Source organism: Chiloscyllium plagiosum, unplaced genomic scaffold, assembly GCF_037043375.1.
Source record: "Chiloscyllium plagiosum isolate Xiang-an unplaced genomic scaffold, Cpla_swu_hap1 HiC_scaffold_12, whole genome shotgun sequence".
Taxonomy (NCBI): Eukaryota; Metazoa; Chordata; class Chondrichthyes; order Orectolobiformes; family Hemiscylliidae; genus Chiloscyllium; species Chiloscyllium plagiosum.
Genome location: NW_028270150.1, coordinates 73,914,661 through 73,932,315, shown reverse-complemented (window position 1 = coordinate 73,932,315; position 17,655 = coordinate 73,914,661). Strand labels below are relative to the sequence as shown.

Here is a 17,655-nt window from a genome sequence, read left to right as displayed (position 1 = left end):
AGGTACATGAATAGGGAGGGCTTAAAGGGATATGGGCCAAATGCTGGCAACTGGGACGAGATCAGTTAGGATTTCTGGTTGGCATGGACGCGTTGGACAGAAGGGTCTCTTTCCGTGCTATAAATTTCCAACGACTCTCTGAATAAAAAGGCATAAGTTAAGAATAAGTGCTTTTTGAAAACAAAATCCGGCATATTTCAGCACACAGAAAGCCGTCATCTTAAACATGTTTTCTGTGGGCTGGTAAGGTCACAGCTAAATTTGGCATGTTTGTGTTCGGAAACAGTTTCTCCACCACAAGTGAGTAATGTAAATTTTTTAAAAACAACAAAAACTGCGAATGCTGTAAATCAGAAACAAGAACAGAAATCACTGGAACAGCTCAACAAGTCTGTCAGCATCTGTGAAGAGAAATCAGTTAATGTTCAGGTCGAGTGACCCTTCCTCAACTGGGATTTTAACTCTTCATTTTTAAAATTAAAAATAGGTAGCTAGATGTTTCCAAACCTTCCTTAAAATTAACATACTCCACTTCCATTTGATGCTCAGCTTTCCTTGGGCACCTCTCAGCTTGAAACTCAGTGGGTTGAGCCTCTACTCTTTTATTGAAAGAAACCATGAGTGTCTCCATGGCTTGCTGATGAGATTCAATTGCAGACTCCAGGTACATTGGTATACAGTAGGTTAATAAATTGCTAAATTCTCAATATTGGCTGAGTCTAAATGTAGACTTAAGCTTCTTATTCACCTTGAATAGGCCACAACCAATAGCTTTCAGTCAGTAACTACTTGTTTAACTGCTTCTGAGACATGAAGTTCTTCTTTAAAATGTACCAAGTTCATGGTGACATTCCTGACTCAATGTTGTAAGCTCATCTCACATACAAATTGATTTCAGCTAATAGTGGTGAGATATGTCCATGCTATTTGAAATGTCAGTATTTATTTGTCTATTTCAGAACCCTGAGGTCTCCTGTGTGTGATTGAAAGCTCCCAACTCCATAATCTGGAACTTTTCAGCGTCTGAGACCATTTTGCTGCCTGCAGAAAAGTTTGAATCTTCATTGGTTTTCATTTGTGATTCACCAGCCAGAGGCCCCTTTTCAGCTGTTGTCATTTCAGATGTTGGGGTGACTGCAATTTGAGCTTATTCATTACAGTTAGCCTACAACATTGGCAGCTCCTTTATCTTCAGTTGAGGCTCCTGAAACTTTGCCAAATTCTTTTCCATTTCTTGTGGGTGGCAAGTTGGAGTCGATTCTAGTGAGAGTGTAGGGTTTCAATCTTTTTTTCTTTCTACAGTGCTTTGGCCTTCTTTACTTGAAGGGATTTCTATAGCTATTCACAGTCGCTGCTGCTGCCTGTCATCGATGAGTTTGGTGGAACATGTAGACAAATTCACCTTTTTAATCACTGCCCCAATAAAAAAAAGCTGCTTTCGCCCCCAAAGGAGACAGCACAGACTTCAGGAACATTGATGCTGTCAAAGAATGTAGCAAGATTGAGCACCTCTTCTGCCAACAAATCATCAGCATCAGTGGCTGCTATATTCTCTTCACCATCTCCTGAAAGAGCAAACTAAAGAGGTTTAGAATATTATCGGTGACTGGTCACCTTCACCATCAGTGCCTCATTTCGCTACTTCTTCTTGCATCTCCTCAAAGGGAAAAGAAAGCTCAGCAATATCAGCAGGTCATCCCAGGGATTTAAAACTGCACAAGCAGCTGTGTCATAAAAATGAAAACAAGAAAGCATAAATATTTTTCCCGTCTAAATAAATGCCCATCTCATACACATGAATAAAAAGAAATAGGAAATACAATTTCTCTGCAGAGATTCATTTTCAACAACATAACACTTTGGTGAATAATTGCTGGTTCCTGATGGGGAGAAAAAGCAATGAAGGGTTCAGAATGACGCAGTTGGCATCCTTGCACACACAGGCAGGTGTCACTAAACACAGGCAGCTGTATCTGGGACCTGTGCCATGCAATTGGTTTAGGAATCATTGAGAATTCTGTGGCTATTCGAGAGAACAGATATATCAATTTTTCAGGTCCTACACTGAACTCTTCAAAAGGATTTTCTCAAACAGGCAGAGGATGAGTTGGAGAAAGCGAGGACTGCAGATGCTGGAGGTCAGAGTTGAGAGTGAAAAGTACAGCAGGTCAGACAGCATTCAAAGAGCAGGAGAATCGACGTTTCGGGTATAAGCCCTTCATCAGGAATGAGTTGGATCATGAAAAGAGAGAGTCTAAATAAAGTGTAAAAGCATGTTCTGAAGAACAGTCATTGGACTCAAAATGTTAACTCTGCTTTCTCTTCACAGATGGTTAGTGCTGCCTCCTCACAGTGCCAAGGACCAGGATTTGATTCCAGCCCCGGCTGACTGTCTGTGTGGAGTTTGCACATTCTCTCAGTGTTTGCATAGGTTTCCTCCGGATGCTTTGATTTCCACGCACAGTCCAAGATGTGCACTTAGGCAGGGTTAAAACCCTATGCGAGGTTACAGAAATGGGGTGGGGAGTTGGACCTGGTTGGGATGCCATTCGGAGAGTCAGTGCAGGCTCAATGGGCCAAATGGCCTCTGTCTGCATTGTAGTGATTCTGTAATGCCAGACCTGCTGAGTTTATCCAGCAATTTCTGTTTTTGATTCAGTTTCCGGCATCTGCAGTTCTTATTAGATTAGATTAGATTACTTACAGTGTGGAAACAGGCCCTTCGGCCCAACAAGTCCACACCACCCCGCCGAAGCGCAACCAACCCATACCCCTATATTTACCCGTTACCTAACACTATGGGCAATTTAGCATGGCCAATTCACCTGACCTGCACATCTTTGAATTGTGGGAGGAAACCGGAGCACCCGGAGGAAACCCACGCAGACACGGGGAGAATGTGCAAACTCCACACAGTCAGTCGCCTGAGGCGGGAATTGAACCCGGGTCTCTGGCGCTGTGAGGCAGCAGTGCTAACTGCTGTGCCACCGTACATCTGAAGAGATGTACATATATCTGAATGTAAATCTCTGTTGTGATTGATAGTATCCTCATCATTCTCAACCATGGGATAAGAACACTACTTCACATTGTTCTATGTATGCAAGGACTGTATGCACGTTAACTATGACTCCCCAAAATCTGATCTAAAGTTTTAAATATTTTGTAGTGATTCAGTAACAACATGAATAAAATTCTGCTTGGATGATTTTGCTCTCACACTACAATGAGCCACAGAAAGTAAAATCAAAGGTATTGCAAATCATTCCTCTTCTCAGATTTGAACAAATCCTTTGTGATGCCGACCACAGCCAGTTACCCAATTGTAATTGAGTGTACCTTATCAATGAATGTTTGAAACACCAATACCAGACACATGTAAAAGAATTAAAAGTCTTTCTCGCTGTGTGTAGTCATCAACAATGGAGTGGTGACGAGATAAGATCAGCTCTTGTGTCACCCTCAGTCAGATAGCTTTCTAATACTTGTTATGCAGCCTCATCGATAAGAAATAGCTGTGCTGGGGAAAAGCCACAAAGCAACCTGTGGCTATCGATAGCACTCAGCTCAAGTCAGCACCTTCTGCCAAGGGAAATCAGAAAGAAAAATGTTATAGTCACAGTGAAAAAAAAATCACCGAAGCATATTTCCTTTTACTGATTTGGAATGGGGTGTACAAAGTTAAAAATCACACAACAGTAGGTTATAGTCCAACAGATTTATTTGGAAGCACTAGGTTTCGGAGTGCTGCTCCTAATGATGTTCCTTACCACCTGGTGAAGGAACATTGCTCTGAAAGGTAGTGCTTCTAAATAAACCTGTTGGACTATATCCTTTAATTGAATTTGAATTACTGTTGAGAATTTACAGCATCAACATGAAAATGGCTCATTTAAAAAAAAAAGACCATAACACATAGAAGCAGAATTAGGCCATTCAGTCCATTGAGTCTGCTCTGTCATTCAATCATGACTGATACATTTCCCAATCCCCATTGTCCTACCTTCTCCCTGTAACCCTTGATCTCCTTACTAACCAAGAACCTCTCTCTGTCATACAGACAGTCGATGAATTGCCTTCTGTGGCAATGAGTTCCACAGATTCACCATCTTCTGGCTCAAGAAATTCCTCCTTATTTCAGTTCTAAAGGATCATCCTTTCCACCCAAGGCTGTGCCCTCGATTCTCCACATTCACTCTATCCAGGCCTCTCAGTATTCTGTAAGTTTCAATGAGATTCCTTCCTCATCCTTGTAAACTTGATTGAATACAGACCCAGGGTCCTCAACCACTCCTCATATGATGAGTCCTTTATTCCAGAGATCTTTCTTGTTAATGTCCTCTGGACCTCTCCAAAGCCAACACATTGCTTTTCAGATATGGAGCCCATAACAGCTCACAATGTTCCAAATGCGGTCTAACCGTAGTTTTATAAAGCCTCAGTAGTACATCTCTGCTCTTGTTCTCTCTAGACCTCTCAAAATGAATGCTAACATTGCATTTGCCTTCCTAACTGTTAACTGAATCCACAGGTTATCTTTAAGATAATCCTTAACTAGGACACCCAAGTCCCTTTGTGCTTCAGATTTCAGAAGCCTTTCCTCGTTTAGAAAATAGTCTACATATTTATTCTTCTGACTAAAGTGCACAACCTAACATTTCCACATTCTATTCCATCTGCTACTTCATTGCCCACTCTCCTCACCTGTTCAAGTCCTTCTGCAGCCTTCCTGCTTCCTTGACACCAGTTAATTCCATAGACGCTTAATTCCAGATTTCATTTCCATTAACTTCAACTTACGACCATCTGCCCTGGTGGGAGTTGAACATAGGCCCCTACAGCATTCCCCAGGTCTGGTGGGAGTTGAACATAGGCCCCTGCAGCATTCCCCAGGTCTGGTGGGAGTTGAACATAGGCCCCTGCAGCGTTCCCCAGGTCTGGTGGGAGTTGAACATAGGCCCCTGCAGCATTCCCCAGGTCTGGTGGGAGTTGAACATAGGCCCCTGCAGCATTCCCCAGGACACTACCTGTCACTCCATCTATCTTTGTACCATCTGCAAACTTAGCAACAATGCCCTCAGTTCCTTTATCCAAATCATTATCTATAATGTGACTAGTTGCGATCCCAACACTGACCCCGACGGAACCCCACTAGCCACCTGCTGCTATCCTGAGAAAGACAGAGAATTTCTTCAAAGTGGGCATCCTTTGAAGAGACTTCACAATGGTACAAACTTGGTTATAGACAAAAAAAAACTGCAGATGTTGGAATCCAAGGTAGACAAGCAGGAGGCTGGAAGAACACAGCAAGCCCGGCAGCATCAGGAGGTGGAATGGTTGACATTTTGGTTGTAACCCTTCTTCAGGATATCTTCAGGCCATCCTGAGAAAAGGGCCCTTTATCTTCACTCTCTGCCTTCTGCCAATCAGCCAATCCTCTATCCATTGCAGGACCTTGTCCCTAACACCATCGGTTGTCACCTTATTTAGAACCCTTCTGTGCAATACCTTGTTAAAGGACTTGGAAATCGAATAGATCACGCCTAATAGTTGTTCAAAGGGGTAACTAGCAAGATAAACAAAGAATTCTACAGAACCGAGAGGCATAAGCTGCTCTTGACAAAGCCATGTGGACTCAGCCCAATTTTCGTGCACTTCCAAGTACTCCGCAATCTCATTCTTAATAATGGATTCTAAAATTTTACCAATAACCGATGTCAGCTATGATGCCTATAATTTCCTGTCTTCTGCCTCTCTCCCTTCTTAAACAGGAGTGTTTAAATTAGCTATTTGTCAGTCCTATGGGACCCTCCCTGACTCCAGTGATTCCTGAAAGGTCATCACCAATGCCTCTTCAATCCCCTCAGCTATCTCATTCAGAACTCTGGTGTACAGTTCATCTGGTCCAGGTGGTATATCGCATTCAGACCTTGCAGCTTCCCCAGTACTTTATCCTTAACTATGTCCACTATACTCACCTCTGCGCTCTAAATTTCTCAAAGTTTTGGTCTTCTACTTGCGCCTTCTATATTCCTTATTATATTTCCAGATTCATTTTCCAATGCGCATTCTTGCCTCTCCCTTATCTTTAATATATCTTTTAAAAAAAAACAACTCTCACAACCTTATGTTACTAGCTAGCTTACCCTATTTCATCTTTTCCCCTTTATTGCTTTTTTTAGTTATCATCTGCTGGTTTGTATAAGATTTCACACATTGTATGATTTTGCTTTTATGCTGTCCCTGACATCCGTTGTCATCCATGGTTGCCTCATCCTCCCCTTAGCATGTTTTTTCTTCCTTGAGATGAATTGCTGCTTGGCCTGACAAATTACCTCCAGAAACTCCTACCATTGCTGCTCCACCATCTTCCCTGCTCAGGTCCCCTTCAAAAACAACTCTGGACAGCTCTTTATGTCTTTGCAGTTATCTTTACTCAACTACAATATTATTATGTCTGATCCAATTGGCAAAAAGAGAAAATTGATTAAATAAATAATTCTCAACTGTTATAAAAGTATACATGATATATATCCAGAAACTTTAATATAGAATGGCATTGGACATAACCAATTACATCTGATAAATTAATAGTATTAGTTGTTATGTACATGGTTGCATTTTGCAATTTTATTACTGCAGTGACAGTAATTTGATTGTATGAACATCATAATTGCATGACAACCCTAAACTTTACATTTTCTTTTCTGAAAATTCTTGTTCCTGCTTTACGCTGAAGGACTGTGCTTTTGTATCTCAATATCTAGTTAAATGATAAAGTGACCCAAGGAACTATAAAGTGGTTGTCTTGTTATTGTAGTCCATTCACAAAAGATCTATATAAAGTGGTTTGATGTAAAGGCAGATTATTATTAATATTGTTTGAAGAATCTTGTAAAAAGGATTGTACAAAGTCGTTCATTTGAAGGGGGCCATTAAAAGGGCATTAAGAATTTTTAAAGACATGTCTTGGATGATGTATGGCTTACCTAATTATTGATCACTTTAAAAAAAAACCTGAAAATCTCAATACTGGCTTTGTTTTAGATATTGTTTAAAGATTTATTGGGGTATAGCATGCTGAGAGACAGAAGTGGCCCAGCTCATCCTCTGCCTGTTTGAGAAAATCCTTTTGGAGAATTCAGGGTAGGATCTGAAACATTGAGGTAACTGTTCTCTCGAATAGCCTCAGAATTCTCAATAATTCCCAAACCAACTGCATGGCACAGGTCCCAGAGACAGCTGCCTGTGTTTAGTGACACCTGCCTGTGTGTGTCAGGATGCCAACTGAGTCATTCTGAACACTTTTACTCAATCCCATCCTCCCCCCTCCCCACCCAGCCCATCAAGAACTAGCAATTACTGACCAAAGTGTCATGTTTTTCATTATTAACCTGTGCAGAGAAAGTTTTATTTTTCTTTATATTGATGTGTGAGATGGGGTTTATTTAGACTGGGCAAGTATTTGTACTTTCCTCCCTAAAATTGCCTGTTAATCAGCTTTGTGACTTTGCTGAATATGGATTATTTCCAGTTTTTTTATTATTATTAAAGTAACCTGACTGATTATAATGTATTGCATTTAGAATGAAAAATGTCACGTGTATGATTCACCTCATTGATAACTTGCTAAAGCATTTAAATTTATACTGTGACCCGTAGAATGGTGATATTGGAGAGGGACACTGACCTCGATTGTAAAACAAAATTGGTTGCCTATGTCTGGGATAACTCGAAGTTGACAATATGCCTGTGAGTGGGGGGGACTGATAATTGAAGAGAATAAAGGAAAGATGCCGGGTTTCTCGTGCATTCAAGTATATTGCTGAAATAGCAACCTTCAACATAAGTGAGTCTGTACAGCAAGTTGGGAAAGAATATGATCCTTTAAATGACCTTTGTACAATTGTGGAGTATGGCAAAGCAGTAAAAGTTAGATATTGGAATAAAAGCTAGGAAACCTGAAAGCTAGAAAAAAATGAATAGAAATAGAAAAGAATAGAAATAATACTGGCACAGATTCAGTTGGAAAGGAAGAAATTAAAAGACTGAATTTAAGAAAAAGAACAAGGCACTTTACAGAGTGGAAGAGAATGTGGAAATAAAATTCAGACATAAGAAAAAGGAATGTTACATACCACTTATCAGCCAAAGAGTAGATATTATCCAGGTCTTACTGCATTTGAACATGGACTGCTTTCAGTGGTTGAAGAATGAGGAATGCACAATTTTCAGTATTGATCAGTTAACATCCCTAATTTGGATTTTATCATGGAGGGAAGGTGATTGATGAAGCAGCTGAAGATGACAAACTCCTGCAAAAATGTCTTGGAGCTGAGGTGACTGACATACAACAATGACAACACTTTGTGCCAGGTATGACTCCAAACAGCAGAGAGATTCCCCCACTCCTGATTCCCCATTGATTCTGATTTTTCTAAGTCTCATTGATGCTACACTCAATCAAGTGCTGCTTTGATGTCAAAAGTAGTCACTCTCACCCATGTTTGAACAGAAGCTGTAATGATTTCAGGAGTTAATTGCTCCTGGCAGAACTCAAATTTGACTATAGTGAACAAGTTACTGCTGAGCATGTGCTGATAGATAACACTGATTGATAATACTTTCCAACATTTTGCTGACAAAATCGAGAACAGACCAGATCTAATTGACCAGGTTGAATTTACCCTGGTTTTTGTGCTCAGGAAATGGGAGGCAATTTTCCACATTATCGGTTGGATGCTAGTGCAGATGCATACAGCTTGGCTAGGGCTATGACTAATCTGGAGTACAAGTCTTTAGTGCCATTGCTGGAATGTTGTCAGGGGCCATAGTCTTCACAGTATCCAGAACCTTCAGATGTTTCTTGAGGACCCTAGGAAATGGCTAAGATGTGTAATCCACTCAATATTTCTGGCTAATGATGATTGCAAAGGCTTCAGCCCTGTCATTTATATGCTGGTCTCTTTCGTCATTGGGATTGGGATATTTGTGGAGGACCCTACCTCCTCTTAGTTTTTTCATTGTCCACTATGTTGACTGCATACAGTTGGACTGTATAGCTCAAATCTTATTCATTGGTTGTCAGATCTCTTAGCTATGTCGATCACATGCTACTTTTGTTATTTGGCATGTCAGTAATCCCACATTGTTGCTTCATCTGGTTTAACAACTCACTTTTAGTTACATCTTATGCTGGTCCTGGCACATCCTTTTGCACTCTTCACTCATCCAGGGTTGATCTCCCCTTGTAATGTTGTGGAGGAGCCGGTGTTGGATTGGGGTGGACAAAGTTAAAAATCACACAACACCAGGTTATAGTCCAACAGGTTTATTTGGAAGTACTAGCTTTTGGAGCGCTGCTCCTTCATCAGGTAGCTAGTACAGCAGGATCATAGGACACTGATTTTGTAGAAAAAAGAAGTGTCACACAACTGATACGATGTATTGAACAAACCTTAGATGGTTGTTAAGTCTTTAATCACCTAGAATGGGGAGCAGGTTTCGATTGATTAGTATGTAAATCCCAGAACTTCTTTCAAGTCACATTTCTGAGATAACTTCAGGTTTTATCAGTATAATATAAATGGTAGAGTGGAGGATATGTTGGGCCATGAGGTTACAAATTGCAATGGATTACAATACTGCTGCTGCTGATGCCCCACTGCTCCTCATGGATGTGCAATCTTGAGTTGCTATATCTGATCAAAGTCTATCACATTCAGCATGGTGGTAATGCCACACAACATGACAAAAGGTATCCTCCTTGGTCATCCTTGTACACGCCTTCCTGCAATGATGCTTGATCAGGATTTCCATGTCTTGAACAACCAGAAAATTTAAATTACAGTACCTTTCAGCACCATTATCAAAGTGACTAGAAATTATCCCAGTGCTATCCAAACAATTCGTTTATACAATTATATTGTGTACACTACATACACAGTGTGAAGTGAAATTACACCAGACACCTTATATGACTGAACTGCTCGGTCATATCCAGCATAGCTTACGTTATGCCTTGAAATATGACAACCATTGTGGGGTCCATCAATGAATCTGACCAAAACAAGTTCGGTTCAAGTTGAATCTGCTTCTTTTAAGTTGCATCCTTTATTCATATCTGATACTCAATAATAAAACTACAGTTGCAACTAAAAGGCAATGGACACTAAGAATTACAATTCAATAGCATGATGGAGTGGGATGACAAAGAAATTTGGCATGCTGCCACTTACACATGGAGATCCTTCCATAACACTTGCCTGACGTTTCACATCAATGCTTGGTTTCTTTGTTGATTAAAAACCTATCTGTCTATCTCAGCCTTGAATATATTTAACAACCCAAATTCTACAACTCTCTGCGGAAAAGTGCACTTTTTCTGGACTAATTGTCCAATAATGCCTGTATATCTCTCTTTAGGGGGCCAAAACTGTTCAGAGTATTCCAGTAAGACAGAAAAGAGATCTGAGAAGTTTTTTTGGCTTAATCAGTACATGAACTCTTCCATATTTTGCATGTCAGAACACAGCAATACAGCAAGAACTCAAGAGAGAAGATGCTAAGTACCAGCAGTTAGGGTCACATGAGAGGAGCTTCAGCAAACCCAAAATACAATTAGACCGGAAGACAAGTCTGCAATACTACAACAGAAAGAAACCTGTCACTCGGCATGTAGATGTTTCTTCAGAAAGGGACTTAGACCAGCCCTGGTACAAGATGGAAAGCCAATAGCACTGGCATTCAGATTTCCAAGATCAGCTGAGATCAGATGCACCAATAGAGAGAGAGAGAGACAAAGAGCTTTTGCAGTGTTGTCAACATGAGTAATTCTACAAATATCTCTATGGGAGTTGAAGAGTCTGGTACTGAAAAACCACATTCCATTCTTGATGAAGGGATTATGCCTGAAACGTCAACTCTCCTGCTCCTCGAATGCTGCCTGACCAACTGTGGTTTTATAGCACCACACTCTTTGACTCTGATCTCCAACATCTGCAGTCCTCACTTTCTCCTATATCTCTATGGAATCATTGGTGTGACTGTTAGAGCAATCAGTGTGGAGGGAAGGGGAAGTGGATTGGTAAGGCTAAAAGATCAAGGGGCTGATGAATCCAAGAACAAGAAATTTACTAGCAATTCTGTCTGTGCCAAGTTGGTAAGTTGGGGCTGGTGGCAAAGTGGTCTGGTGAATCTATAAGGCTGGAGACTTGCTGGTGAGTCTGTGGTAGTGGGAGCAGTACTGGTGAATCTAAATGAGTAGAAAGTAGGTCTCTAGAAACTGGGGATTCAATAGTGAGTCTGTAGGAGCAAAGGAGGGGATGGTGGTGATACAGAGTCTACAGAAGCAGAGGTTTATAGGTGGAGCCAGGGGCATGGAGGTTGGGGTGGGCTTTGGATGGAGCTGGTGAATATGGAGATTTAATAGGGAGTCTACATGAGTTGGAATTTGCTAGCAATTTGGAGAGAATAAGGATTTGCTCATGAGCCTCAAGCAAGGAGACACCAGGAGGAGAGGACAGTGAGCAGGTGTGTATGCACGTGCATGGAAATTGAAGATCAAAAATGTGGGCTAAACAGCACATTTACAGGTATATAACTACTTGTAGGTATGCAAAATCAGAAACAATGAAATCTCTGAATATTCCCATCAGGCAAAATAATTACTGTTGTTTTCCTCTTTAAACTCAGCATAAATCAAGTTGCAAGTCTAACAACTGGTTAGTATCTTCTGTATCTGATTTGCTGAGAACTTCGATACAATTGATTAAATGAGGGTGATTTCTTGGGAGTTTCACACTTGAGACTTCAAAGTTATGATTTCATCCAGAATGCTATAGTTATACAGTGATTGGGACTTAAGGCTCTGGCTTAGCGTAGAGCTGGTGTAGCTTTGGTGATGGATACTTGATGGGCTGAAGGTCCTTTTCTATATTGTGTGATTCTATAATTAAGGAGTTCATATCTGGAATATTGTGTACAGTCAAGTCTAACTTAAGAAAGGACATTGTTGTATTGGAACTCATCCTGTGAAGATTCTTTGGACTGATTTCTGGGGAGGGCGAGCTATTTTATGAAGAAAGATTGAACAGGCTGGGCTTATATCCATTGGAGTTTAGGAAAGAAAGAGTGAAAGGCAATTTCAATGAAACATATTAGATCTTGAAGAGATTTGACAAGTTGATTGCTGAAAAATAAGGTGTTCCCCATTTAAGATGGATATGAGGACACTTTCCTTTCTATTAGAGAGTCTATGAAACACTTCTTCCCAGAGGGTACAGGCAGGATCATTGAACTATTTTAAGGCAGAAGTAGACAGATTTTTGACAGAGGGGGTCAAAGGGTTTTGGGGTATGCAGAAAATTGAACTTGGGCTGCAATCAGATCAGCCATAATCTTAGTGAATGGTTGAGCAGGCTCAGGATGAATGAGGTAGTGAATTACCTACTCCTCTTCCAAATTTTTACACATTCTAAGAAGAAAAATGGTTACAGCAGATTCCTGTTCTGGTCTGTCACTCTATGAGAAGCTAAAGATAAAAAAGATCCATTACCTAATGAGCGTAATACCATTGAGACCAAGATAAATTATAGATGATACCTGTAAAGGTGAGGAGTTACAGGTGCTACTTTAGCACATGATAGATCTTGATGAAATGCAGCCACTATGACACAATTGGCCAATCATTACAGGATGGTGTTCCATTGGCTATATCAAGAATCTTGGTTCCCAAAATAACAGAGATGATTTAGCTGGAAGATCATGTGGGAATGGAGAAGTGTAAACTCAGAACCAGATCTGATGTACACTAGATAAACACCTATAAAGACACGACAAAGAATGGTATCTACGTGCAGTGTATGAGCAAATAACAGAAATCCACAGCAGAGAAAGAGAGAGATGATGACTTGTGCTGTACCACTCAGATGATGATATGATGTGGGAGCAGATTTATTTTTACATAACCAATAATGGTATGTTAATTATAGACTATTAATCAACGTTCCTGTTCATCACAGCAGTGTGGGTTCTGTTCACCAGGCAGGAAATTCCTAAAAGAGTAATAAGTGAGTAAGGACTCCAATTCACTTCTTGAGACTTTAAGGAATTGTTGAACTCAATAGGTTCAATATCATTATTCCATCACCACATTATCCAAGGAGAAAGATATGGTTAGACAATCAAGGAGACCCTCAAAGCATCAAAACGGAAAAGAAAGGTCCACATGTGACCTCTTTGTTAATTGGAGCTCTTCCTCTCTCTTGGCAGATGTAAAATTATCTGCAGAGCTACTAAAAACAAATGGCCAGGAGTAAAACAACAACTCATTGATGCATAGGTGGAAAAAGGCCAATACTTCAATAGGCATGCCAAATTTGGAGTTTTTTTGATTAGACAGATTGTACATGGACACAACTCAATCATGAAAACCTGGAAACCACCAAGTGTTATTGCAGAAAATTTGATTGAAACCAATAAACAGATAAGAACGAGGTCTCTGTTCAACTTGTGTCACTGATAATGCAATAAAAATTCATCAGCAGCACTAGCAGCATCACTGACCAATGGGATATTCACAATATCAAGCATAACATGTACTGCAGTAACAGCAACACACGCACCAGTTCAGTGTACTGACCCATGACAGAGACAGACAATTATCATTTCCGCAAAACAGACACACAGCATCTTACCACTCACTGTATATGTTAAACAACATTTTCTTTAAAAATGAAATGAAGATATAAGGGAATCTGAAAGGTATTCCAAATTAAACTTTCATTATAAAAGTTGATTCCAACTTTTTTTGTTTAGACAGAATTTGTAAAAAAAATTAAGTTATTTTATACAAAGAAATTTTTTTTGAGGAATGAACAATGTTGTATTGTTAAGTGACTTCAAATGATTCAGAAAATATATTGTTATGCACATGGATATACAGATATCCAGGATGCCACATCACTTACTATTACACTAGTCAGTGTAAAAAAGCAATACTCTAACATTACTCTGGCAATACTCTGCCTTTTTCTTCTTGCTTTTCCTTCACTCCCAGTCTCTCCCCAATTCAATCCTGCAATCCACTCCCTCTTCTGCCTTTCCATTTGCTGGATATCCATTATCTGGTTCTCACAAGAGGTGATCAACCTGAAACATTGATCAGAGAGTTGTGCTTGCCACATTGAAGTAATCTCAGGGAAACAAGGCTACATTTTAAAACATTGTAAAGTTTTTTTCATCACACAGGGAACTGCAGCCATTCCTCTCTCAGATTCTGTGAGTGGTTAGAAATTCTGTACAGCTGAAGTGGTGCCCTCCTGGAAGCTGTGAGGTAAATCTATCCTTAGTGGCCAAATCCATTTTGCAGCATTGCTATTATTGATCATAAATAAATGAAACTAAAAATCTTCCATCAACTACATGGTTTGTAAATGTTAAGTCTCCATCAAGGCTGACAGATACTTGGCCTTAGAATGTTCTTATTTCGGTCAATTGTTTTCATAACAGTGAAGATATGTTCTTGGAGTCACCAAAATGATTGTTTGTCCAGTCCAATTATTGAGGCTTGTATAAGAAAGTTGATATCACAGAAATTGGTTCTCTTTTCTATTTGAATGTCTGCTCAATTGTACTCAAAACGATTTTTGTTATTTCCTTTCATGAATTCAAACTTCTTTATAAATTGTTGTGTGTTGTTACTTTGCCAAAATCTGCAATCCTGAGCAACCAGCTACAGATATTAATTGTGAAGTGTTCTGTGGACTGCAAATGCCAGCAGTTTCCTAATGCTCATTAGTGTGATTATTGACAACACTGGAGAATAAGCGTCCAATGCAATGGCTTCACTGCTGTTAAAATGGTGGCATTAACAAGCAGTAGCTCTGCCAGTTTCTAAGACTGTGAAAACAGTACCTTGTTCTGACGAGTGAAAGAAAATCTCAATTGAGCCTTTACAAATATCATTATTCTGTTTGCCTCGATTGATGAAAATCTATTACATCAATACCTTTCTTTGCTCCCTTGCTCCTCTTCCCATTTTTTCCCTCTCTCTGCCTTGTTGCTGCTTTTGATGATGATTTTTCCATGCATTTTGTTATCACAAGGTTACTTTATCTTCCATGAATTGTTGCTTTTTTTTATGTAATTTGTTTCTTTGCTTTTAGTTATCAATTAATTATTTGGATGGATGCTGCACTAAGTACTTTTCAGATGGTGGATTTTATTTAAAGACAGGTTGCGTTGTGTTTGAATTTGGTATTTGCTCTGCTATACAGACATTATTTCATATACATTTGCACAGTATCCATCCATTGTGCTATTTTAAAATTAAGATTTAGATTTAATGTGACTGCTGGACCTTTTATTTCCAAGGGCATCAATGGAAGAATTCATTCACAGTACTAGCATAACGAAGAATCAGAAGAAAAGTAATTTACATCTCCCTTTCCAACCTGTTTGCAAAACAGAAAATAAAATGCTTTCACGTTTTTAGTTGTTGACATCCTCCTGTGCAATTAAGAAAACAAAGTCTTCCATGTTGTAGATTTTTCCTTTTTAAGTAGCTTGATATTTAACATACTACCAACAATTAACACCATCTGGAAAATACACAAAATATTATAAAACATTTTAATATTCGTGGGGCCATTGATTAAAATGACAATTGTTTTGTCTTCACAAAACACCTGAATCTAACAAGAAATGAGTTAAAAATGACAATTTTTAAGCACTGCCTCTGCACTTCAATACTATGGAAAATGTACAAGAAGACTTACTATAATTTTAATAAACTAACATCCTACCATTCAATCTGGAAAGTATCATTCCATTATTTGTCTTGATTTACGAAATACATTCGATTGTGGAGCCCCTTAGAACCCCATTTCTGTACATACCATTTTCCATGTGCATCTTGCAGAGGATGCAAACACACTGTTAGTTGTTTTGTTCTTTCATTGGCACCATCCGGACTAAGATTACCAGAACTAATTTCATTTGTCACCAGCTGTAAAGGTGTATAATTTCAATTGGTAGGTTGTTTTGCTTTTCATTTATCACATGAAATAGCTTAATGAGGCATGTCTGTCTGAATCACAAAATCATAAATGACCCATTCACTTCTTTTGCTGAGGTGCTCCACTTAACCATTTATAATGAATATGACATGAGGTGTTTCAGTAGGAATATCATGCGGAAACCAGAAAATGCTTGTTGAATAGTAATGATCTTCAATTCGACAAATTAGGAATTACGTGAGCATCAACATTTGGAATGCCTATTGCTTGCATTGTTTGACAAGAATTACAAGCTGCAATAATCTGTACTTTATGGAGAAAATGAAAAGCTATTAATTTAATATCTTCTTAAACACACGTCACATTATTTCATTGACAACAATGGAAACTTAAGACTTTTCTGGAGATTTAAAGGGCACTTACTGTTATCATCCCATCCAGGATTCCTGAATCTGATTTCCATGGTGCTTGAAGCTGTTCCATGGCCCATTTGTCAATAATGGATGCAACTCGTGGGTTATCAATATTTAGAAGGCGAAACCCAGTCATGTTGACACCACTGTACCGATAAGGTTCCAGGTTCAGTGCAAACAGATCCTGTAGAGGTAGACCACAAAACAAGAATTTTAAAATTAACAAGTGCATTCTACTTGATGAGAGATCCATCGAAGATAAAATTGTGGCTGGGTGTCTTCCCATGTGACTGTGATTGGTTGGTAGCTCTCTGTTGGCGCAGTCCTTGATCCTAGGAAAATGTTGGCTTCTGAACTGCTGGAGTGGCATAAGATGCAGTAGGTTATCTTAGAAAAAAGTCAACATCAGGTCTCACCTGTTCCACAAGATTTTACCTAATATGAAACTTAGCCACATAAAGAACTATATGGTCAGATAACCAAAACATTGGAAAAATATAGCTATAAGAAGTGACTCAAATATGAAAATTGAGATAGAAAGAAGAGATGTGTAAGGAAAAAATTCAGGCAATTAGAATTGAGGAAATTAAAGAAACAGTCACCAATGGTGGAGCAATTAAAATCTGGATGCATGAAAAGTCAGAATTTGGTGAGTGCAAATGCCTTGGAGGATTACAAAGAACAAAGAACAAAGAAAATTATAACACAGCAACAGGCCCCTCGGACGTCCACGCCAGCGCCAATCCATATCCTCTATCTAAACCTGTTGCCTATTTTCTAAGGGTCTGTATCCCTTTGCTCCCTGCCCATTCATGTATCTGTCTAGTTTCATCTTATTTGACGCTATCATGCCCACCTCTACCACCTCTGCTAGCAATGTGTTCCAGGTACCCACTGCCCTCTGCGTAAAGAACTTTCCATGTATAGCTCACCTAAACTTTTCTCCTCTCACTTTTGACCTTGTGACCCCTGGTAATTGAGTACCCCACTCTGGGAAAAAGCTTTTTGCTATCCACCCTGATTATACCTCTCAAGATTTTGTAGACCACAATCAGGTCGCCCCCTCAACCTTTGTCTTTCTAATGAAAATAATCCTAACCTACTCAACATAAATAATTTGGATGCAAGCATAAGAGGTACAATTAGTAAGTTTGCAGAGGACACCAAAATTGGAGGCATAGTGGACAGCGAAGAGGGTTACCTCAGATTACAACAGGATCGTG

General features: G+C 39.5%; 1 protein-coding gene across 5 annotated transcripts in view; it reads right to left on the bottom strand.

The window, feature by feature from the left end:
- LOC122555053 (glutamate receptor ionotropic, kainate 1) overlaps nt 1-17,655 on the bottom strand; it is a 321,843-nt gene that overhangs the window by 74,671 nt on the left and 229,517 nt on the right. For all 5 annotated transcript variants that reach the window (XM_043700697.2, XM_087992908.1, XM_043700698.2 and 2 more), the window contains exon 6: nt 16,443-16,616. In XM_043700697.2, coding sequence (XP_043556632.1) covers nt 16,443-16,616 — 174 coding nt within the window. The remainder of the gene's footprint in view (nt 1-16,442; nt 16,617-17,655) is intronic.